Source organism: Pecten maximus, chromosome 9 (assembly GCF_902652985.1).
Source record: "Pecten maximus chromosome 9, xPecMax1.1, whole genome shotgun sequence".
NCBI classification, from domain to species: Eukaryota; Metazoa; Mollusca; class Bivalvia; order Pectinida; family Pectinidae; genus Pecten; species Pecten maximus.
Genome location: NC_047023.1, coordinates 42,594,333 through 42,618,296, shown reverse-complemented (window position 1 = coordinate 42,618,296; position 23,964 = coordinate 42,594,333). Strand labels below are relative to the sequence as shown.

Here is a 23,964-nt window from a genome sequence, read left to right as displayed (position 1 = left end):
GCTAGAGATAAAGTGTCGGGATATATTGGAGTAAAATTCTGAGGCAATACATGTACTAACCAAACCTCTAACTCACCAATGATAAGGATTGTCCATGATATCAAAGCAGGACAAGTTGACATTTGGGGATTTGAGATGTGTAGCTTTCAAAATGGTAGTTAGTTATTCAGAGTCGTAGTCCAGGGACCGAGGATAACAAACGTTCGTCCAGTACGATCCAACATTGTGTGTCATCATCGCAGGGCTGTTTACATACTTCACCAGAGAACTGAAAATCCAAAATTGAAACACATAAATGATATTCATGTTACACTTAATTAAGTTCAAATACAGAAAAACAGTCTCTACAATGTCCAATACTGTAAATGTACATGTTTTAGCAGTAATCTTGTTATCAAGTTTTTTGGAGTAGAAGCATTGCATTTAAATATGACTTCACTAATTATCACATCTTATAGGAACTTTATTTTTAAGTTTGATTCAAAATAATATGTTTGATTTTGAAAGTACTGATAATTGTCACATTAGAAATGTATTGTGTAGAAGTATATTTAACTCGGTGTTTATAAAATTTACATTTCATTTGAAGGAAGGGCTTAAAAATGACAATGTATCAAAACTGACATTAAATATAATACTAATTAACATTCTGGTGAGGTCAGGTGACCAGCAATTATGTGTGTGGTCTTAGGTAGCAGGGTGACTAAACAACATGATATTCATAAGACTTAAATTGTTTTAAACTTTTAAGCATGATCAACATAATTAGGTTTCCTGACAATTTAAGGTTCTAAATGCACATGGCAGTTGGTTGGCACAGTGGTAACCCACTGGTTGTGTGGCACAGTGGTAACCCACTGGTTGTGTGGCACAGTGGTAACCCACTGGTTGTGTGGCACAGTGGTAACCCACTGGTTGGGTGGCACAGTGGTAACCCACTGGTTGGGTGGCACAGTGGTAACCCACTGGTTGTGTGGCACAGTGGTAACCCACTGGTTGGGTGGCACAGTGGTAACCCACTGGTTGGGTGGCACAGCAGTAAGAGTTTGAGTTGAATGTTTTAAAGTTACAGCATGGAAAAGCCCTCAGACAGACAGAGCCGAATTTAATATCCCCCCCTCCCCCAAATGCGTTTCGCAAGGAAAGCAAAAACAAAAACAAAACATTTAATGTACTGCCACCATTTGTCCTTTAAATACTAGTCTGACTAATTCTTTGCATAAATAATTAGCCTAGAGAAATGATATAAGAAAATTGTTTTCTTGAATAGCAACTATACAAAGTAAATAGCATCTGTTAAAATAATAATATACAGTATATCCTATAGGGGACATGAGTGTCCATGTCATTAAATGTGATGGAAATTACTTCAAAAGTTCAATAATTTTATATGCCACCATACCTTAAGTTAATGAGTTTAATTAATTTCTTATCACATAAAATACAAGTGGAAGATTCTGTTTATAACATAACTCAAATCTATGAGAATATAAGTCTAATTACCAATTTCTATTTAAAACAAGCAACTTTTAACTCAGGCACTATTAAACTTATTTATAACCTCAAAATAGTGTCTTACAATGTTTATGACCATATTACATGGTACTTAACAGGCCACTTATGTGATAAAGAATATATCTATAAATGTATTATGGGAATGGATATGTATTGTATTGGGTAAGGATGTTAAATGAGTATTCTATAAAGGTAGAGTAAATATCGTACTTGACCTGGGCTGATAAATTTCTAGAGATGAAGGATGGTGTACATGTATGTCCTTAAAAGACATGCAGTTTGGAAATGGCACGAGGTAACACAAAGTTTGGAACAGGTAATGGCATGTTGGAAAAATTAACAAAATTACCATAAAATGGTCTTAAAATACTTCTGAAATATTAAAAAAACAACTTTTCTAACAAGTCTGTCCTCCTAACTTGTATACAGGATATAGCAGCATTATTAATGTCAGGACATGTTTTAAAACAAACACTAGGGTTGTGGAAAATCTTAAAAGTTTAACAATGTGAAAACTAAACAAATACAAAACAATACCTTTCCAATTCAGTCAAATATTGTTCCTGGTTTATAAATTCCCCTGAAGAATCAGTTTATAGATTCCCCTGAAGAATCAGATCTCCATTAAATCGTACAAAGAGGTAGGGCAGATCACCCATCACATGACATGGATAACAGATATAGATATATATCTGGTAAGGTAAACAATGAAGATAACAGTAACAATAGCCGTATGGTTAGTTTACTTTATATAGTGTTATTGTTATGATTTTAGGATCTCTTCCGTATAGATATCAAAATATTTATTGTCTTTAAGAATTAGGAAAAAATCTAAATCTTATCCCTCTATCCCTATTTTGAAACAACAGCATAATTCATAAATTTAGTATATAAGTGCAGAATATGACTTTTTACTTTCAATGTAATAGAATATAATATAGACTTAAAAAAAATCCATCAAATATAAACCAGAAAATGTCTGTCCGAAACACAGTTTGGTGAGGATCACATCACCAATTCCTCAGATTAGCTAGTTAAATTGGCATTGCACTGGAGGGGAGGGGAGGGGAGGGGACGGGGAGGGGACAGGGACAGGACAGGACAAGAGACATGGGTAACACTATATGCTCCCCCCCCCCCCCCCCCCCCCCCCCCCCCACCTCATTTCATGTTCATGGCGGGGCATAGAAATATAGAATTATCCAAAGGGGGTCTGAGTAATTAGATTTCTAAGTAGATAAAAAAACATCAGTTAACTTACTATACTTTGATAATCAGGACAACCATGGCTGAGCAATGGGGACAACCAAATAAGTGGTGGTTGGATAAAGGGGAAGGCCAATTAGTGGTGGATGGATAATGGGGTCAACTAGATTTGTGGATGGATAATGGGGTCAACTAGATTTGTGGTGGATGGATAATGGGGTCAACTAGATTAGTGGTGGATGGATAATGGGGTCAACTAGATTAGTGGATGGATAATGGGGTCAACTAGATTAGTGGATGGATAATGGGGTCAACTAGATTAGTGGATGGATAATGGGGTCAACTAGATTAGTGGATGGATAATGGGGTCAACTAGATTAGTGGATGGATAATGGGGTCAACTAGATTAGTGGATGGATAATGGGGTCAACTAGATTTGTGGATGGATAATGGGGTCAACTAGATTTGTGGATGGATAATGGGGTCAACTAGATTAGTGGATGGATAATGGGGTCAACTAGATTAGTGGATGGATAATGGGGTCAACTAGATTTGTGGATGGATAATGGGGTCAACTAGATTTGTGGATGGATAATGGGGTCAACTAGATTTGTGGTGGATGGATAATGGGGTCAACTAGATTTGTGGTGGATGGATAATGGGGTCAACTAGATTAGTGGATGGATAATGGGGTCAACTAGATTTGTGGATGGATAATGGGGTCAACTAGATTTGTGGATGGATAATGGGGTCAACTAGATTTGTGGATGGATAATGGGGTCAACTAGATTTGTGATGGATGGATAATGGGGTCAACTAGATTTGTGATGGATGGATAATGGGGTCAACTAGATTAGTGGATGGATAATGGGGGGTCACCTGTTTTGGTTAATGGGGTTAGTTGGCGACAGATTATAGGGTCACTAGTTGTGGACTGGAGGTTGGTGTACTAGTAGTGGGACGGTTAGTGGTCACTAGGTAGTGGAACCGGTATGTGGTTAACTAGTGGACGATTTGGGGTACTAGCTAGTGGACGATTAATGGGGGTCACTGATTAGTGGGACTGGATTAAGGGTAACTGATTAGTGGCATGGTAATGTGGGTCGACTGAGTTGTGGACATTTGGGTCACTAGTTGTAGGTGGACTATGGGTGTGGTAATGTTTTGGATGGATAACGGGGTTAACTGGATTGTGGTATGGGATAATGGGGTTGTAGTGGTTACTGGATGTTGGGATCAACTAGTTTGTGTGATGGTAGTGGGACACTAGATTGGGATGGTATGTGGGCAACCTAGGTTGTGATGGATATACTGGGGTCAAAGATGTGGGTGGATTAATGGGTCAACTGAGTTTGTGGATGGATAATGGGGTCAACTAGATTAGTGGATGGATAATGGGGTCAACTAGATTTGTGGATGGATAATGGGGTCAACTAGATTAGTGGATGGATAATGGGGTCGACTAGATTAGTGGATGGATAATGGGGTCAACTAGATTTGTGGATGGATAATGGGGTCAACTAGATAAGTGGATGGATAATGGGGTCAACTAGTTTTGTGGATGGATAATGGGGTCAACTAGATTAGTGGATGGATAATGGGGTCAACTAGATTTGTGGATGGATAATGGGGTCAACTAGACTAGTGGATGGATAATGGGGTCAACTAGATTTGTGGATGGATAATGGGGTCAACTAGATTAGTGGTGGATGGATAATGGGGTCAACTAGGTAAGTGGTGGATGGATAATGGGGTCAACTAGATTTGTGGATGGATAATGGGGTCAACTAGATTAGTGGATGGATAATGGGGTCAACTAGATTTGTGATGTTAACAGGGAAAGAGGTGTGATAACAAAGCGAACTAGATTAGTGTTGGATGTATAATGGGACACCAGGTTTAGTGGTTACTGTAGTGGGACACCAGGTTTAGTGGTTACTGGGTAGTGGGACACCAGGTTTAGTGGTTACTGTAGTGGGACACCAGGTTTAGTGGTTACTGTAGTGGGACACCAGGTTTAGTGGTTACTGGGTAGTGGGACACCAGGTTTAGTGGTTACTGGGTAGTGGGACACCAGGTTTAGTGGTTACTGGGTAGTGGGACACCAGGTTTAGTGGTTACTGGGTAGTGGGACACCAGGTTTAGTGGTTACTGGGTAGTGGGACACCAGGTTTAGTGGTTACTGGGTAGTGGAACACCAGGTTTAGTGGTTACTGGGTAGTGGGACACCAGGTTTAGTGGTTACTGGGTAGTGGGACACCAGGTTTAGTGGTTACTGTAGTGGGACACCAGGTTTAGTGGTTACTGGGTAGTGGGACACCAGGTTTAGTGGTTACTGGGTAGTGGGACACCAGGTTTAGTGGTTACTGGGTAGTGGGACACCAGGTTTAGTGGTTACTGGGTAGTGGGACACCAGGTTTAGTGGTTACTGGGTAGTGGGACACCAGGTTTAGTGGTTACTGGGTTAGTGGTTACTGTAGTGGGACACCAGGTTAGTGGTTACTGTAGTGGGACACCAGGTTTAGTGGATTACTGGGTAGTGGGACACCAGGTTTAGTGGTTACTGTAGTGGGACACCAGATTTAGTGGTTACTGTAGTGTGACACCAGGTTTAGTGGTTACTGGGTAGTGGGGCACCAGGTTTAGTGGTTACTGGGTAGTGGGACACCAGGTTTAGTGGTAGCTGGGTAGTGGGACACCAGGTTTAGTGGTAGCTGGGTAGTGGGATACCAGGTTTAGTGGTAGCTGGGTAGTGGGACACCAGGTTAAGTGGTTACTGTAGTGGGACACCAGGTTTAAGTGGTTACTGTAATGGGACACCAGGTTTCGTGATTACTGGGTAGTGGGACACCAGGTTAGTGGTTACTGTAGTGAGACACCAGGTTTAGTGGTTACTGGGTAGTGGGACACCAGGTTTAGTGGTTACTGGGTAGTGGGACACCAGGTTTAGTGGTTACTGGGTAGTGGGACACCAGGTTTAGTGGTAGCTGGGTAGTGGGACACCAGGTTTAGTGGTAGCTGGGTAATGGGACACCAGGTTTAGTGGTTACTGGGTAGTGGGACACCAGGTTTAGTGGTTACTGGGTAGTGGGACAGCAGGTTTAGTGGTTACTGGGTAGTGGGACAGCAGGTTTAGTGGTAACTGTAGTGGGACACCAGGTTTAGTGGGTTACTGGGTAGTGGGACACAGGGTTTAGTGGTTACTGTAGTGGGACACCAGGTTTAGTGGTTACTGGGTAGTGGGACACCAGGTTTCGTGGTTACTGGGTAGTGGGACACCAGGTTTAGTGGTTACTGTAGTGGGACACCAGGTTTAGTGATTACTGGGCAGTGGGACACCAGGTTTAGTGCTTACTGGGTAGTGGGACAGCAGGTTTAGTGGTAGCTCGGTAGTGGGACACCAGGTTTAGTGGTTACTGTAGTGGGACACCAGGTTTAGTGGTTACTGTAGTGGGACACCAAGTTTCGTGGTTACTGGGTAGTTGGACATCAGGTTAAGTGGTTATTGGGTAGTGGGACACCAGGTTTAGTGGTTACTATAGTGGGACACCATGTTTAGTGGTTACTGTAGTGGGACACCAGGTTTAGTGGTAACTGTAGTGTGACACCATGTTTAGTGGTTACTGGGTAGTGGGACACCAGGTTTATTGGTTACTGTGACACCAGGTTAAGTGGTAGCTGGGTAGTGGGACACCAGGTTTAGTGGTTACTGGGTAGTGGGACACCAGGTTTAGTGGTTGCTGGGTAGTGGGACACCAGGTTTAGTGGTAGCTGGGTAGCGGGACACCAGGTTTAGTGGTAGGTGGGTAGTGGGACACCAGGTTTAGTGGTAGCTGGGTAGTGGGACACCAGGTTTAGTGGTTACTGGGTAGTGGGACACCAGGTTTAGTGGTAGCTGGGTAGTGGGACACCAGGTTTAGTGGTAGCTGGGTAATGGGACACCAGGTTTAGTGGTAGTTGGGTAGTGGGACACCAGGTTTAGTGGTAGCTGGGTAGTGGGACACCAGGTTTAGTGGTTACTGGGTAATGGGACACCAGGTTTAGTGGTAGCTGGGTAGTGGGACACCAGGTTTAGTGGTTAGCTGGTAGTGGGACACCAGGTTTTAGTGGTTACTGGGTAGTGGGACACCAGGTTTAGTGGTTACTGGGTAGTGGGACACCAGGTTTTGTGGTTACTGGGTAGTGGGACACCAGGTTTTGTGGTTACTGGGTAGTGTGACACCAGGTTTTGTGGTTACTTGGTAGTGGGATAGTTTAGGGATTACTGGGTTAGTGGGTAAAGTTTAGGGTAGTGGGAACCAGTTTAGTGGTAGCTGGGTAGTGGACACCAGTTTAGTGGTTACTGTGTGGGGACACCAGGTTTTGTGGTACTAGGGGGACACCAGGTTTAGTGGTTACTGGTAGTGGGAACAGGTTTAGTGGTAACTGTAGTGGGACAAGTTGTGGTACTGGGTGTGGACACCAGTTTGGGGTTACTAGTAGGGGACCAGGTTTAGTGGTTACTGGGTAGTGGGACACCAGGTTTAGTGCTTACTAGTAGTGGGACCCAGGTTAGTGGTAAGCTGGGTAGTGGGACACCAGGTTTAGTGGTAGCTGGTAGTGGGACACCAGGTTTAGTGGTTAGCTGGGTAGTGGGACACCAGGTTTAGTTGTAGCTTGGGTAGTGGGACACCAAGGTTTAGTGGTTACTGGGTAGTGGGACACCAGGTTTAGTGGTTACTGGTATGGGACACCAGGTTTAGTGGTTACTGTAGTGGGACACAGGTTTTGTGGTACTGGGTAGTGGGACACCAGGTTAGTGGTAACTGGTAGTGGGACACCAGGTTTAGTGGTTACTGGTAGTGGGAACACCAGGTTTAGTGGTTACTGTAGTGGGACACCAGGTTTAGTGGTTACTTGGACACCAGGTTTCGTGATTACTGTAGTGGGACACCAAGGTTAGTGGTACTGTAGTGGGACACCAGGTTTAGTGGATTACTGGGTAGTGGGACACCAGGTTAGTGGTACTCGTAGTGGGACACCAGGTTTAGTGGTTACTATAGTGGGACACCAGGTTTAGTGGTTACTGGGTAGTGGGACACCAGGTTTAGTGGTTACTATAGTGGGACACCAGGTTTAGTGGTTACTGTAGTGGGACACCAGGTTTAGTGGTTACTGGGTAGTGGGACACCAGGTTTAGTGGTTACTGTAGTGGGACAACAAGTTTAGTGGTTACTGTAGTGGGACAACAAGTTTAGTGGTTACTATAGTGGGACACCAGGTTTAGTGGTTACTGTAGTGGGACAACAAGTTTAGTGGTTACTATAGTGGGACACCAGGTTTAGTGGTTACTGTAGTGGGACACCAGGTTTAGTGGTTACTATAGTGGGACACCAAGTTTAGTGGTTACTCGGTAGTGGGACACCAGGTTTAGTGGTTACTGTAGTGGGACAACAGGTTTATTGGTTACTGTAGTGGGACAACAAGTTTAGTGGTTACTGTAGTGGGACAACAAGTTTAGTGGTTACTATAGTGGGACACCAGGTTTAGTGGTTACTATAGTGGGACACCAGGTTTAGTGGTTACTATAGTGGGACACCAGGTTTAGTGGTAACTGTAGTGGGACACCAGGTTTTGTGGTTACTGTAGTGGGACACCAGGTTTAGTGGTTACTGTAGTGGGACACCAAGTTTCGTGGTTATTGGGACACCAGGTTTCGTGATTACTGGGTAGTGGGACACCAGGTTTAGTGGTTACTGTAGTGGGACACCAGGTTTAGTGATTACTGGGTAGTGGGACACCAAGTTTAGTGGTTACTCAGTAGTGGGACACCAGGTTTAGTGGTTACTGGGTAGTGGGACACCAGGTTTAGTGGTTACTGGGTAGTTGGACACCAGGTTTATTGGTTACTGGGTAGTTGGACACCAGGTTTAGTGGTTACTATAGTGGGACACCAGGTTTAGTGGTTACTGTAGTGGGACACCAGGTTTAGTGATTACTGGGTAGTGGGACACCAAGTTTAGTGGTTACTCAGTAGTGGGACACCAGGTTTAGTGGTTACTGGGTAGTGGGACACCAGGTTTAGTGGTTACTGTAGTGGGACACCAGGTTTAGTGGTAGCTGGGTAGTGGGACACCAGGTTTAGTGGTTACTGTAGTGGGACACCAGGTTTAGTGGTTACTGTAGTGGGACACCAGGTTTAGGGGTTACTGGGTAGTGGAACACCAGGTTTAGTGGTTACTGTAGTGGGACACCAGGTTTAGTGGTTACTGGGTAGTGGAACACCAAGTTTAGTGATTACTGGGTAGTGGGACACCAGGTTTAGTGGTTACTGGGTAGTGGGACACCAGGTTTAGTGGTTACTGTAGTGGGACACCAAGTTTAGTGGTTACTGTAGTGGGACACCAGGTTTAGTGGTTACTGTAGTGGGACAACAAGTTTAGTGGTTACTATAGTGGGACACCAGGTTTAGTGGTTACTATAGTGGGACAACAAGTTTAGTGGTTACTATAGTGGGACACCAAGTTTAGTGGTTACTATAGTGGGACACCAAGTTTAGTGGTTACTCGGTAGTGGGACACCAGGTTTAGTGGTTACTGTAGAGGGACAACAAGATTAATAAGTGGAGTGTCATTGTATCAATTTTCCTAACATAAAGTATACATTAATGCTGGCTAGTTATATACATGTAGTCATCTCTCACTAATCAGTACCAAACTCTCTATTGATGTCTGTAGTATCTGATGTCTGTAGACAGTATCTGATGTCTGTAGACAGTATCTGATGTCTGTAGTATCTGATGTCTGTAGACAGTATCTGATGTCTGTAGACAGTATCTGATGTCTGTAGTATCTGATGTCTGTAGACAGTATCTGATGTCTGTAGTATCTGATGTCTGTAGACAGTATCTGATGTCTGTAGTATCTGATGTCTGTAGACAGTATCTGATGTCTGTAGACAGTATCTGATGTCTGTAGTATCTGATGTCTGTAGACAGTATCTGATGTCTGTAGTATCTGATGTCTGTAGACAGTATCTGATGTCTGTAGACAGTATCTGATGTCTGTAGACAGTATCTGATGTCTGTAGACAGTATCTGATGTCTGTAGTATCTGATGTCTGTAGACAGTATCTGATGTCTGTAGACAGTATCTGATGTCTGTAGTATCTGATGTCTGTAGTATCTGATGTCTGTAGACAGTATCTGATGTCTGTAGACAGTATCCGATGTCTGTAGACAGTATCTGATGTCTGTAGACAGTATCCGATGTCTGTAGACAGTATCTGATGTCTGTAGACAGTATCCGATGTCTGTAGTATCTGATGTCTGTAGACAGTATCTGATGTCTGTAGTATCTGATGTCTGTAGACAGTATCTGATGTCTGTAGACAGTATCTGATGTCTGTAGTATCTGATGTCTGTAGTATCTGATGTCTGTAGACAGTATCTGATGTCTGTAGACAGTATCTGATGTCTGTAGACAGTATCTGATGTCTGTAGACAGTATCTGATGTCTGTAGTATCTGATGTCTGTAGACAGTATCTGATGTCTGTAGTATCTGATGTCTGTAGACAGTATCTGATGTCTGTAGACAGTATCTGATGTCTGTAGACAGTATCTGATGTCTGTAGACAGTATCTGATGTCTGTAGTATCTGATGTCTGTAGACAGTATCTGATGTCTGTAGTATCTGATGTCTGTAGTATCTGATGTCTGTAGACAGTATCTGATGTCTGTAGTATCTGATGTCTGTAGACAGTATCTGATGTCTGTAGACAGTATCTGATGTCTGTAGTATCTGATGTCTGTAGACAGTATCTGATGTCTGTAGACAGTATCTGATGTCTGTAGTATCTGATGTCTGTAGACAGTATCTGATGTCTGTAGACAGTATCTGATGTCTGTAGACAGTATCTGATGTCTGTAGTATCTGATGTCTGTAGACAGTATCTGATGTCTGTAGTATCTGATGTCTGTAGACAGTATCTGATGTCTGTAGTATCTGATGTCTGTAGTATCTGATGTCTGTAGACAGTATAACATATCAGGTGAACCAATTTCAGATCAGTCCATCACCAACCACATGGCCAAGTGTAGGAAATCTCACAAGACAAGATCATCAAATTGATTCGCAAAACTTACAATTTGGAATGCCAAGTGTGTCAATGATTTCAATGTTTTTACTCCAGAACAGATAATGCCCTTGTATTATATCTAAACTAAACTCTTTAATTTAGTTCCCTTAAACTAGTCCTAACAATATAATGTCTGCATGGACATTGATGTAAATGAAGTGAAGATACCAAGAGAAGTAAGAATGACATGGAGTAATATGTGTCAATTAATGTGATGATATATACATGTGTACATGTATACTTATGTAAATACTGATACAGAAAAGTGCCTTAACTAGAGTAATTGCTTTGAGATAAGATAGCACCTCATTACACACATACACACTGACCAAGTTATCTGTGCAGATGTGATTCACACCCCTGGTTAATTCATTCTGGTGTGGCCTATCTTATTCATCAATGTTATAAAATGATGTAGATATCATTTTAGTGGCAGCTAAAAGGTTGGCTGGATACTGGCAACTAGTTACTGGACTCTGGGCTATAGCATCATTAGCTTAATCATCCATGTTACAAAACCAGTAATTGAAGGCTAGAAGCAGCACTAAAAGGTTTTAAAGGAATACAGCCAACTATATATGCTGGTTATAGAACCTAGTGTGTATACAAGTCTTGAGTTTGAATCCTGCTCTGACACAGAGGGTCAGGATGACCTTTAGCCATTGTGTGTTGTCCGTTGTTGTGCGCTATGTGTAACTTTTACTTTCAAATCGCTACTCCTCTTTAAGGCCAAAGCGGATTTCAACCTTTGGTATGAAATATCAATGGAGGAGGGCAATCATAATTTATATAAACAAGAGACCCATGGGCCTTATCGGTCACCTGAGTTTTGAAATATTTTTTTGGCCCCACCCATAAGCTCCTGGGGGTCAGTCAGGGCCAACATGTGCATACCTTTAAGCTGCCATCCCATGCTGATAATGATAACCAAGTTGGAATGAATTTCAACTGAAATTGTAATAATTGTCAAAAATGTGATTTCCCAATATAAACTATAGTAAAGTTTACCCCATCCCCAGGGTCAAATACGAGACCACAGGGTCATGAAATTCACAATTTTGGTACAGCAGCTTAAAATCCTTCTACAGTATATATGAAGAGTATTTGATTCTACTATATATGGGAGCTGAGTAGAAGATTTTTAAGTTTTTTTAGTCAATTTGACACTTTTTTGCCCTGACCCTCAGGTCCCTGGGTGGTCCAGGGGACAATATAATTCACATTATTGGTTGACCTTTGGTCATTGAAGCTTTCTGCCAAATTTCATTGAATTTGGTTAATTAGAGGTGATGGAGAAGAAGTCGAAAATGTAAATTGTTTATGACGCTTGATAAAAGGCGATCGCAATAGGTAAACTGAGACTTTGTCTCAGGTGACCTAAAAAAGGCTGGTCGGACCCCTTGGGATGGAGGGGTGTGTCCCTGCTGTAGGTCTTGTCCAATGACTGTTTAGGCCCATGGGCCTCTTTTTGTTTGGTTAACAAGGGGATACTTCATCCACAGTGAATCTGGATGACACTAATATGACCTTCTCTTAACCTTGTTGTGTCATCTAATTAGAATTAAAAAGATATCTTGGTCAAACCAAGGTCAGAGCAATGTCAAGGTCAAAAGAGATTATTTGAGAATAACTTTGAAACTACAACATGTTCCCAAGATGGAGAGCCTATTTATGATATGGGACTGCAGAACATGCATTTAGTGTTCAATTTGATTATTTTTGGATTAATTCTTTCTCTACCATTTATTGTGATAGCCAGTACACTACCACATTTCAGGTATAAATATAAATAATGTTTGGTTTTTGACTTTAACATAACAATAACCTTATTTCACCAAAAGAGGTATATAATTAATGACATACCACAAAAATAGACAATTATTTGTGGTAATCAAGATAAATAATTTATTTGCTCATATATGTTTCTTTCTGAACACATGAACATGATATTATATATAAACTTTACTTAACAACAACTAGGCAGCAACTTATACTCATCCAAGGGGTCTTTAACTGTGGGAAGAAATCAGAGTACCAGGGGAGATAACCTATGTGGTCTGGTAGATTATAGAACCTGTCAGACTAAGCAAAGGACAGTTTGGTATATAAACAACTGCAAACTAGAAATATTGACAGATTTGTAATCAAAGCATGTAAACAGGCTCACTGCCTCCAACACTAACCAGCCACTGTCTGTCAGGAGAACATACAGATAACACCAACTTGGAGTTACATGCTTATACTGAACACCTGCAGCAAATCTGGCCTCAGAGATTTCATTTGAAGGGCTGTGTGTTACTTTATCACTGCCTTAATATGCCTAATTTCATTAATGCCTAGCAATGTAGTTACCTCATTGTGACCTGACTCACGATTTTATTTAAGGCTGTATGATATCGTAGTGTAACCTATCTCAATGATTAAATCTAATTTAACCTGTATGTCGGCTTATTGTGACCTGACTCAATGATTTATCTAAGGTTGTATGCCACCTTATTGTGACCCGGCTCAATGATCTATTTAAGGTTGTACGCCATTTTATTGTGATCTGACTCAATGATTCTATTTAAGGCTGTATGTCATCTTATTGTGATCTGACTCAATGATTTTATTTAAGGCTGTATGTCATCTTATTGTGATCTGACTCAATGATTTTATTTAAGGCTGTATGTCACCTTATTGTAACCTACCCCAATGATTTTATTTAAGGCTGAATGCCATTTTATTGTGACCTGACTCAATGATTCTATTTAAGGCTGAATGCCATCTTATTGTGACCCGACTCAATGATTCTTTTTAAGGCTGTATGTCACCTGATTGTAACCTACCCCAATGATTTATTTAAGGCTGTATATCACCTTATTGTGACCCGACTCAATGATTCTATTTAAGGTAGTATGTCACCTTATTGTAACCTACCCCAATGATTTTATTTAAGGCTGTATGTCACTTTATTGTGACCTGACTCAATGATTCTATTTCAGGCTGTATATGCTAACTTATTGTGACCAGCCTGAATGATTATTTAATTCTTTAAGAAATTTTAAAGGCAAAATGGAAATATAGGTCTAAGCTATGTGGACAAATAAGAATGATTTTTTTCAAGCAATCCAGCAAACTATAGCGAAAGGAAGAACATTTTGACAAAGGAAAAGGATAGATGGAGACCATAAAGGATGGTGCACATTTAGGTCAAATACAGCGCAAGTACTAGTACTAGTATTTATCAAATAATTCAACTTGCATCTGCATTGATTTATTGATGAAACAACTAAACAAGTCATGAATATTCTAATATGTCTAGTCTTTAAAATTTCTGTATTAAACCAAACTTTCAAGAAAATGTACCATGTCATCACATCAAGTGGCATTTGTATATAAAAAACTGTTCTCATGTATATATAGTGAGGCTGCCATTGACAAGGGGGTGTATACATTATTTAACTCACGATGTAAATATATAGATTCCTTCATTCCAACAAAGTTAACTTATGAGATTGTATCCTTTCTTTGTCTGTTAAATGAATCCATTTAGAGCTTTGTCTCAACATAGATAAAAACAAACAATTAAACAAACAAACAATTAAATAAACAAACAAAATAGGGAATATTTCTATGGGTTTAAAAATCATTATGGTTTATAGGTGTAAATCTGAAGATTTAAGTCATAATTTTCCATATTTCACTGTACCCCTTAATGCTTCCTTTTATAATTTATTATAAATGATTTAAATAATGACTGGATGAAGGTTGGACTTATGTCCTCCATAATTTGTAATGCTGCAAATTCATCTTTAAAGGCTCCATCTTTAGTAAACAAAAGTTACATAACATCACCAGGTGGAAAAATTATAAAAGAAAAAATAACTTACTTTTCAGAAATCTAGGTCTGTTTCACCATCACTTGTTACATCCATACTGTAGTGATGTTTGGGGTCTGTATATACTGCCATGCCACTTCAACCACAGAAAAAAGTCAAGTGTTAGGAAATCCTAATCGTTAATTAGATTGATTGAATTACATGGTTTTAACGTAACAGTTACACTCAGAAAACAAATGTTTCATTCAAAATACCAGTAATTCAATAACCTGTCTTAAAATTCAAAATCCATCTTTATATTTCTGGTGTACCATCATGACGGAGTGTGGAGACAATCTACTTTGAATTTGAAGTGTAAGGAAACTCCCCGTCAATTAGTTGTAAAACAGGTCAAATAGTTACACAGTACACACACATGCCATCCTGACTCTACCCTCTAGTGACTTACACGAAGTTCAATCCTAACTTATCAGCCTGTTGATAGCACATGGCCTGGTAACAGTTACATGGAACCACTGATTACTGCGATACATGATCTGCCTGGTTCTGATGCTGCTTAAGTGCCCATATCATCAACATATCCAAGTCTTCTTCTGGAACAACAGAGGAATTTATAGCTAAACACAACAAAATCTTGAAATTTGTAGTATTTCATTAAAATGTTTAAATAGCTTAATAATTTTTATCAAATCATACATTTGTTGGTGTCCTTTTTTTAAAACTATCATTTGTGCAACTTTCTGGCAAGCCTAAGTGTCAGTAGTGGATTTTCAAAATTCACACAACTATTACGAACCCTCAAGAAACTTTTGATAAACTTTTGTATTCAATACAAGAAACAAAAGGTTTTTGTATACCATCTATGCAATTTAATACCCTCTTTAATTATCATAACAAAAATAATAAATCTTATTCCCAAACTCAAGTTTTGTGTGCACACTGCAATTGACTGGCACCACCAGAAAGACAGCACTGTGTCTAGTACCTATCTTTACTTCCCTTGGTGAGACACTGGGATTGATCACCGACTCCCTCCATCATATTTTAGCCCACTTGGGAATCTTTGATGTACTAATACAGACACAAAAAAAAGCACTTTTTAACTGTTAAAACTTTTCAGTTATATTCATTTCAATTGTGACCTTGACATTTGACACAATGTCCTTGGCTTTATATGGTCCGAATTTTTGTACCTACTCTTTCAAGACAGCTTTGCGACAGGATGCTAAAAATTGCCACCAGTTCAAGGAAACATTTTACCTTTGTTACCTTGACCTGATTACCTTTAACCTTTGTCAAACCGTTTATAGTTGAATTTGAACTTACCAATGAGAAAACCTAAAGGAGATTTAGGAGGGATCTTTGTATCCACCACTGTATAATCTTCATTGGTTCTTGTGTCCTTATTTTCTGTGTTTTTTTCCCCTCTTCATTATCTATTGTATACCAAGTATCAGCAACAATGTCAATAGTAAATTAATTCTTATTGCTGTTTGAAATTCGAGCTACTGACCAGAATACAGTAAAGTGTATACTAGGGACTAGGGAAGCTTAGTATGGATGTGAAAGTGAGATCCCTTCAGTAAGTTCCCAAGATTGGCAAATTTCAAAATCCAATATGGCTGCCTGTTGGCCATCTTGGTTTCTGATCTGTCCAAAAATATACTATTTATAACTACAGGAAACACTGTCAGAAACACATTTGAAGATACCTTTGGTATGTTCGGAGAAATTGAACAAACAAGAATCATAAAAGACAGCAGACAACAGGTGATTTGAACACAGAATGTGCTAAAAATATACCAGATCTTCAACATACAATTTGACCAGTGACATTGACCTTTGACCTGGTGACACTGACTTGTTCAGATTGATATTACTATGTTTCATAGAAATCTGTGTAACATGAGGGGTGTAAAAAGCAACTGTGACCATGGCCTTGTTCTTCCAATGCTACATGTTAAATTAGTTCAAAATCCAAGAAGCCTTTCTGAGAAAGAGTGAGTCTTTTGAGGGCTGAATTCCATCCATTTCCTCCTTTCGAGCTCTAATCCTCAGCCAAAACATTGAAAAGTTCCATCATAAAACAGCTGATTCTCTTGTCCCAAGGATGCATCATACTTATTTGAAATCCAAATCAATCTTTGAAGTGGTGTAATTTTTCTAATGAAGATTTTGGCAGACAACAGACAAAGTATCATGGACCAGGTAAACTGAAAACATCATCTATTTTGGTTTGGTTAGAAATGACAAGGTAACTCTGGGGCCACTTATGATATAAGAGTGGTGTAATGTTATATTTTTATGTACATGAACAAGAACTGTTGTCAGGATGGCCGACGCATGACCTCTTCAACCTCTATGAGTAAGTTTATAATGATAGCCAGACAAAATTGAATTAAATTTGTATATAAAAGGGGCATAACTCTCTGAAAATGGGTTGAAATGCAAAATTACTTCATGGGCACAACTCCATACTTTACCGGCCATTCCAACAAATTTCAAAAAATATGCACTAAAAACTGAGAGAATGAATAGCCAGACAAAACTGTGTTCAATTTTTATGTAAAAGGAGCATAACTCTAGAAAAGGGGTAAAAACATCTCCACATTGCACTACATGGTTGGTCATTCCCACAAAATTTTGAAAAAAATCTGTTGAAAAGTGAGCAAATGCAGAGCAAGACTAATAAAATCTATTACCTTACAGGTAATAGATTTTTTTTCTCGCACCTCTTACATATATCTAGTTGTATAATAACAACCCATCTATATATGCGTTTAGAGTGTAAGAGTATCCCATCTGGGCCCTCCCGGTTCAAAGCCGATTAACCACTTCATCTGCGCTTCGAATTCAGTCCTTTCGCGTAAAAATATTAAAATTATACAATGTATCTATGTGTGTATACATACTGCATTGCGGTTTGTGCACTTGTTCACCGATTCGAGAGTATTAGTCACTTGCGCGGATGAATACATGAATGGGTTAAAATTCTGCCAAAACTCACGTAAAGGTACCAGACAGATCGGACGAGATAGAAAAATCTAGCACTGGGTATCACGTGAGATTTCCCTGTCCGAGGTGCGAGAAAAAGTTTGTCTATGCACGGATGGACAGAGGGCTGCACAAGCAGATTCCAATACACCCACCCTCCCTCCCCCCACAAACTTTGCAGGGGGTATACCGATATGTTAGTCAATAAGTGGTAACTGGGGTGTGGAGGAAATGACACATTATCCGATGAAATTAATCTGAACTCTTTTATATCAACAAAATAACATCTGTAATACAACAATTTTATTATTTCCTTTGATAACATAATCACAGCAAGATGTTGGTACACCTTAATTGCATAAAACAACACTACACAATAACAACAGGCCAATGGGGCCTGAAAAATGGCTCATCTCTTTTACAACTAGCAAGTAAAAACTCATTGATCTTGGACAATAATTTTCTCGTTCTCCTTAAATTAAATATTATATAAATATTAATTTCTTAAACATCATGAATTACATTTCTATATGGACTGTCTCCAAAAGATTTTAAAATCTCTGCATGAATTATCTCCCTTTAAATATTTCAAGATTTTACATGTACAGTATCTGCTAAGTTGAACAAACTTTAACATCTCAGAACAGGCTCAATTATGCATTTAAGATACAATCAAAAACAGGGCCATCTTCCACATTTTTAAAAATGTTAAAAACAATGTTCCAGACTGGTATATAATAAGTTCCAATGTCCATATATATAATCTATATAGAAATACATCTTGTTAATTTTAGGTTATATTTAGTTCATGCTGAATATAGGCCATAACTTAACCACTGTTTCTTAATTATTGATTAAAGTTGTGTTAATCACATATAGATTAACTTTTCCAATCTGTCCTCACATAAAAGTGACATCATGCAGTTGTACTGTCATAAAGTTAATTGAGTTACGAACAAATTCACACTGTTCAAATCTCTTTGTGTATATGTTAACAATGTGAAAGATTGACTTAATAAGATTAATACAGTAATGAGCTTCAATACTGCAGCTGACAGGAGACTATGTTACAAGGGAAAGATACAACATGATGGATGGACGGAAGTTTCATTGAACAGTGAACATTTAAATACAGTATGACAGAGATGAAGTGTGATTTATGGTATAGAAAAATCCCTACTGACTTGACCCCAAACTCTCCTCTAGTTCAATTTGACCCTATAAATAGCTTATTCTCATTACATGTATTGTGATGTCACCAAAGAAAGATGAATGAAGTGGTAATTTAATAATGTTGATTTTATATCAATGCTGTTTTCAAAAATGTATTGCATGTCGTCATGTTAGAAATAGAATCATGTATTTGTTTCCACTTCAAATTAAATTCATGAAACATGTCACAAACATTTCATACTACCTTTCCATAGATCAGACATCAAATGGAAACCCATTTTCTATGTATACATATACCATATCTTGCTTATAAAGCTTGTCAACTAATAAGTCATCATTCCAGAAAATCTCTCCCCCCCCCTCTCTCTCTCTCTTCAGCTGACTGCACACTTTTTCCCCTTGTCATCAGCACCAACATTATACTAAGCAGTGTATGCATGCAAAAACATAGCAACTTTGTTGTAACACAATTAAAACAAAAAATCATTTTCATGGCAGTTTTTGTTTTTCGTGATAGATTAATTCACAAATTCAACACAAAATAGTGAACATTTCTTCTTTTCATGGTTAAGGAAACATGTGAATTCAACACAATAACAGAAATTCTTAAAATTCAAAGGACTATTTAACAGGTAGCATAAATCAAGCATTTTTTGCAAAACAAACAAAGATTTAAGGGTAATAGTAAGTTCATTTAGATTGCAATGAATATCACTATGAAATGGTTGCAAGTAACAATGATAGAGCTTGATAGTTATCCTTCCCTAATTTGTTTTGGCACTTGAAAAATATCCATCAGAGATTTAAGTTATATTTTCACTGGCTACATGTTAAAATGTATTTTCATCATTTTTTTTTAAATCAACATGAAAATTATGCTGAAAGTCCAAACTGTAAACAATGCTTGATAGTGTAGAGAATGAATGTTCTAGTTAAAGCTGTCTCACATGAAATACATTATGTGTGTAAACAGTCTAAGTAACATATCCCTGCACCAACACATTTTTATTACTAGCTGCCTGTAATGCTGCAGGGTTTGTAACTCAACATTTTATGCAATTGCATGTCCGATGATTTTATACAGAACTTTCTCCCAAATTGTAAAATATACAACACCATCCACGTGTCATAATATTTTAGAGAAGCAAGTCCTCATTCATTTCCTCTGCTGTGTTAGAACATTCTTAAATGTCATACAATGGACTTGTTTAGGTGTATACATTAATAACCATCACAAGACATAATACTATACAGACCTGTGAGTCTCTAGGCTAGGACTGGAATCTCCAGTTTATTTCTGGCAAAATTTGGATCTCATACTGAAGACTTTTATTATAAAACATATACCTGGTATCATTTTTCGTTATTACATGTGTTTTACCCCTAAAAATGAGTTGATATGGTTTCAACTTTTGCAAACATTTGACCCCAGTGATCTTGAGTGTAGATCGAAGTCATATATATAATATTGGTAAATGTTTGGTAGTCCTCATCACCGTACTGAAGTCAAATGCCATGGCCAAAGGTATGACGGTTATTCAAAAGCAACTTTAGTTATTTCAATAGAGTGCAATAACAATCAACTTATGATTCAGAAAAGTTGAGGAATGACGGATGCTGCACCATGCCTCACTTTCCCTCGAAGGGGAGCTAAAATCTAAACATGTCATAGAAAAAATAAATTATTGTTAGAAAACATCTGAAATTAATGCCAGTAGTAACATGTGTATATGACACACAAATCCAATAAAATGCTGTCTGGGAAGTCATAAATAAGATCATTGGCATACATCTTGATCAGCCATTAACATCATTCAGCTATCTCTTATTCCCAGATCTGTTGTGATTTCCTCTCCTGTGACCTCCATGCTGATGACCTCCTGACCCTTGACCCCTCTGGTGATAATTGAATGGTCCGTAATCAGTTCTGGGTGGTGCCCCATTGTCCTGGTATCCACCAGTGTGGTAGCCACTATAGTTATCAAAGTGAAGTCCCTGATTCATCGGTGACTTCCCCCTTTGACCTTGACCTCTTTGACCTTTATGTGACCCTTCGTTGACGTGATATCCTCCATAGTTTGAGTGATCCTGGTATCCTCTGTTGTAGAAGTTACGGTGACTGTGAGTTGAGTATTCACCGGGATCATTCCCTGCAGACTGGTAGCTGCCATGTCCTTCAGGTGAGGCTGTGCTGTGGAAACCACCTCTCTTCCCAGCATATTGTGGCTTATTACCCACCAAGGGGGAAGATTTTCCCTGAGGACCTGAGTATTTGTCCCACAATTTGACCAGGGCTTCTCCGACATGTGGTGCAATCTCCTATTAACAAAGGACAATAAAACAGATGAAGATGTCTGAACACATACATGCTAAAGAAATGAATAGTAAGCCAATAAGGACATGTGACAGATAGACACATGAATTTTTCCTCACACAATGGCGACTTGACGAGGGATACATTATCAAACATACCTGGCCATCCTTACTGCTCTGTACTTTTCTGTTGTCATCCCAGGGGTTCAGTAACTGGTGGGTACTTTGGAATGGCAAGTTTGCTCTGGTAAGAGACAAATATTCATTTAATATGAATCTATGTTATAATACTCATTCTAGAACAGCAAAATGAAACATTTTCTGGGTGTTTGAAATTCAATTTTATTTTCACCAAGCAATGCCCCCACTGCGACTTGATACTGCAACTGGAATAATTTATATACTTAAGTATACCATAAAGCATTGGTACCCTATCAAATGATAGAACAAACCTTTTGATCCACTCAATATCACAGCAGTAGTCAGACCCATGATGACTAGAGTCCTGAGCCTTCTTGTATACAAACTCTGATTTCATCTTGGCGTAACCCTGGAAATGGCCACTTCCATGTATGGAGAATATCAGATAAACTGCTTTTCCTTCCTGTGAAACAGAAATGAAATGCCATTTCCATACATTGCTATGTATACAATATTATGATTACACAACTCAGTTAAAGCAAAACATTCATTTAAGATTTGAACAAATAAAATAAATATAAAATATTATATTCATAATCTAATTGCAGTACTATCAGCAAGTTAAGCTCATCATTTGCTCATCGTTAGTACAAAATTAAGTGAAATTCTGGCTGCTGAACGTTCAGGAAAAGTCAAAATTATATATATATCTAAGATAACAGTGGGTCACATTAGTTACCTAATGCAAGTTTTTAGGGTTTTAGCTTAACTATTTTACAAAGAAAACTATAAAGTCAACAAAATAGAAAGGTGCATGAAAACAAATATTTACAGGAGGTAGCACATATCCTAAGGAAGACAAATCCAGGACAAAATATACAAGGGAGTATATCCTTAATAGAAACAAGAGGCCCAGAGGGCCTGTATCGCTCACCTGGTTTTCATGAGATATGAAACAAGAATGATGCTTAAGTATATTTGTCACTGGTATTGCTATGTCAAAATATATCATAGGCATTTTATATGGGTACATGATGTTTTCATGCCAAAAAATGCATTAATCCAGATGGTATTATTGATATGAGGTAGCATATATTCTTTTTTGGAAGACCACTATAAGACAATCATTTGTACAATTTTGAATCCCTACCCAATAGTGATACTACCAGACAAATATGAGCGATATCCATTGCTCTGTTTCAGAGAAGAAGTCGTTTATATCAATATAGCTATATTGACCAATTTTGGCCCTACCCCTCAGGCCCCCAGGGGGTCAGCCCCACAATTTGTACAATTTTGAATCTCCACCCCATAGTGATGCTACCAGGCAAATAGGAGCAATTCCTTTGCTTGGTTTCAGAGCAGAAGTCGTTTATATTAATAGAGCCAAATTGACCCCTTTTGGCCCCCACCCCTCAGACCCCTGGGACCAGGTGAGCTAATAATAAGAAAACTGACCTGAAACAGACTGTTGAGTTTCTTATTGTTGGATGCATTAGTGGTCCATACTCCTTTGTTCATGGACATGTCCAGTTGTTTTTGGCTGTTACATTTCATAACAAAGAAGCTGACCGATAGACCATGGTTACCACCTGGGGAAGCTGGACCGGGACTCATGGAGGGTGTACTGGACTGACTACCCCTCAGACTGGTATTGGTCGACGGAGAATTACTACTACTGGATGATGTTGTCTCAACTCCACTCGTGCTGGCTCCTGTTAAACATGCACTTTTAGTTACAACCTTCCAAAGGTATACCTTTATCTACTTTTACATTAATATCATTTCACAATTTTATAATAAGATTTTGAGTTTTGAAGTATATCTCAAAGCATGTAAAATAGATTTCCTTTTGTATCAGAAATGATGTAAAATACCGGGGCAGTATAAATATAAATAATTGCATGTGTCAAAAGATGAATATTTCTAATAATTAGTCCAAAAGGTAGCATACCAGTTGTTTTGGTCAACTGTAAGATTTTAGTATTTCACTATTCCTATGACTTCTTTGAAAGATTTCATTTTGATGGAAATATTCTCAGAAAGAATTTTTTTATCTAAGTATGACACCAATGAAAATCATGAAATCAAACAAATGAAATGTTTTAAGAGTATATATATCAGAATAATTATAGAATAAAACAAAAAGGGATTGCTTTCAGATTTAAGATACTTAAATCATATTAATTGTAAAAACATTAAAATCTTACTTTGCTGAAACTGAAAATTCTTCCGTGGGGGTGTAACAAAGTCAAAGTTGCCTTTCCCACTGCCTCCTGACATGATTGACTCAGCAGCTACAAAGCCAACAAGATCATTTAAATCACTGACTCAGCAGCTACAAAGCCAACAAGATCATTTAAATCACTGACTCAGCAGCTACAAAACCAACAAGATCATTTAAATCACTGACTCAGCAGCTACAAAACCAACATGATCATTTAAATCACTGACTCAGCAGCTACAAAGCCAACTACTCCTATAACATAAGAGGCCGCTGGTCGGCTCTTTTTCTATCGGATATTATTTTGCCGACTGCGACCTCTTATTTCCGAAGCACTAATTCTTTGATGCAGTTTCCGCCCGGATTTCGGGCGGAACTAAATATGCTTGAAAAAAACACGTAAGAGGTTGACAGGTCATTACAACGATGTCTACGTATCATGTATGCAATATTTATCCCAT

The 23,964-nt window shown here is 38.9% G+C and overlaps 2 protein-coding genes across 3 annotated transcripts in view; both read right to left on the bottom strand.

Moving 5' to 3' along the window:
- Positions 1-15,090, bottom strand: part of LOC117334543 — a 38,330-nt gene extending 23,240 nt beyond the window's left edge. The window contains exons 1-2 of one of the 2 annotated variants that reach the window (XM_033894224.1): positions 14,710-15,090; positions 77-268 (exon numbers count right to left, since the gene is read on the bottom strand). In XM_033894224.1, coding sequence (XP_033750115.1) covers positions 77-122 — 46 coding nt within the window. In that variant the 5' untranslated portion in view covers positions 123-268; positions 14,710-15,090. Of the gene's footprint in view, positions 1-76; positions 269-2,052; positions 2,168-14,709 lie in introns of those variants that run through there. The other variant, XM_033894223.1, reaches the window with a different exon arrangement.
- Positions 15,091-17,940: 2,850 nt separating this feature from the next.
- LOC117334657 (3'-5' RNA helicase YTHDC2-like) overlaps positions 17,941-23,964 on the bottom strand; it is a 42,186-nt gene continuing 36,162 nt past the window's right edge. The window contains 5 exon segments of the mRNA XM_033894409.1: positions 17,941-21,144; positions 21,298-21,382; positions 21,591-21,742; positions 22,738-22,994; positions 23,490-23,576. Coding sequence (XP_033750300.1) covers positions 20,644-21,144; positions 21,298-21,382; positions 21,591-21,742; positions 22,738-22,994; positions 23,490-23,576 — 1,082 coding nt within the window. The 3' untranslated portion in view covers positions 17,941-20,643.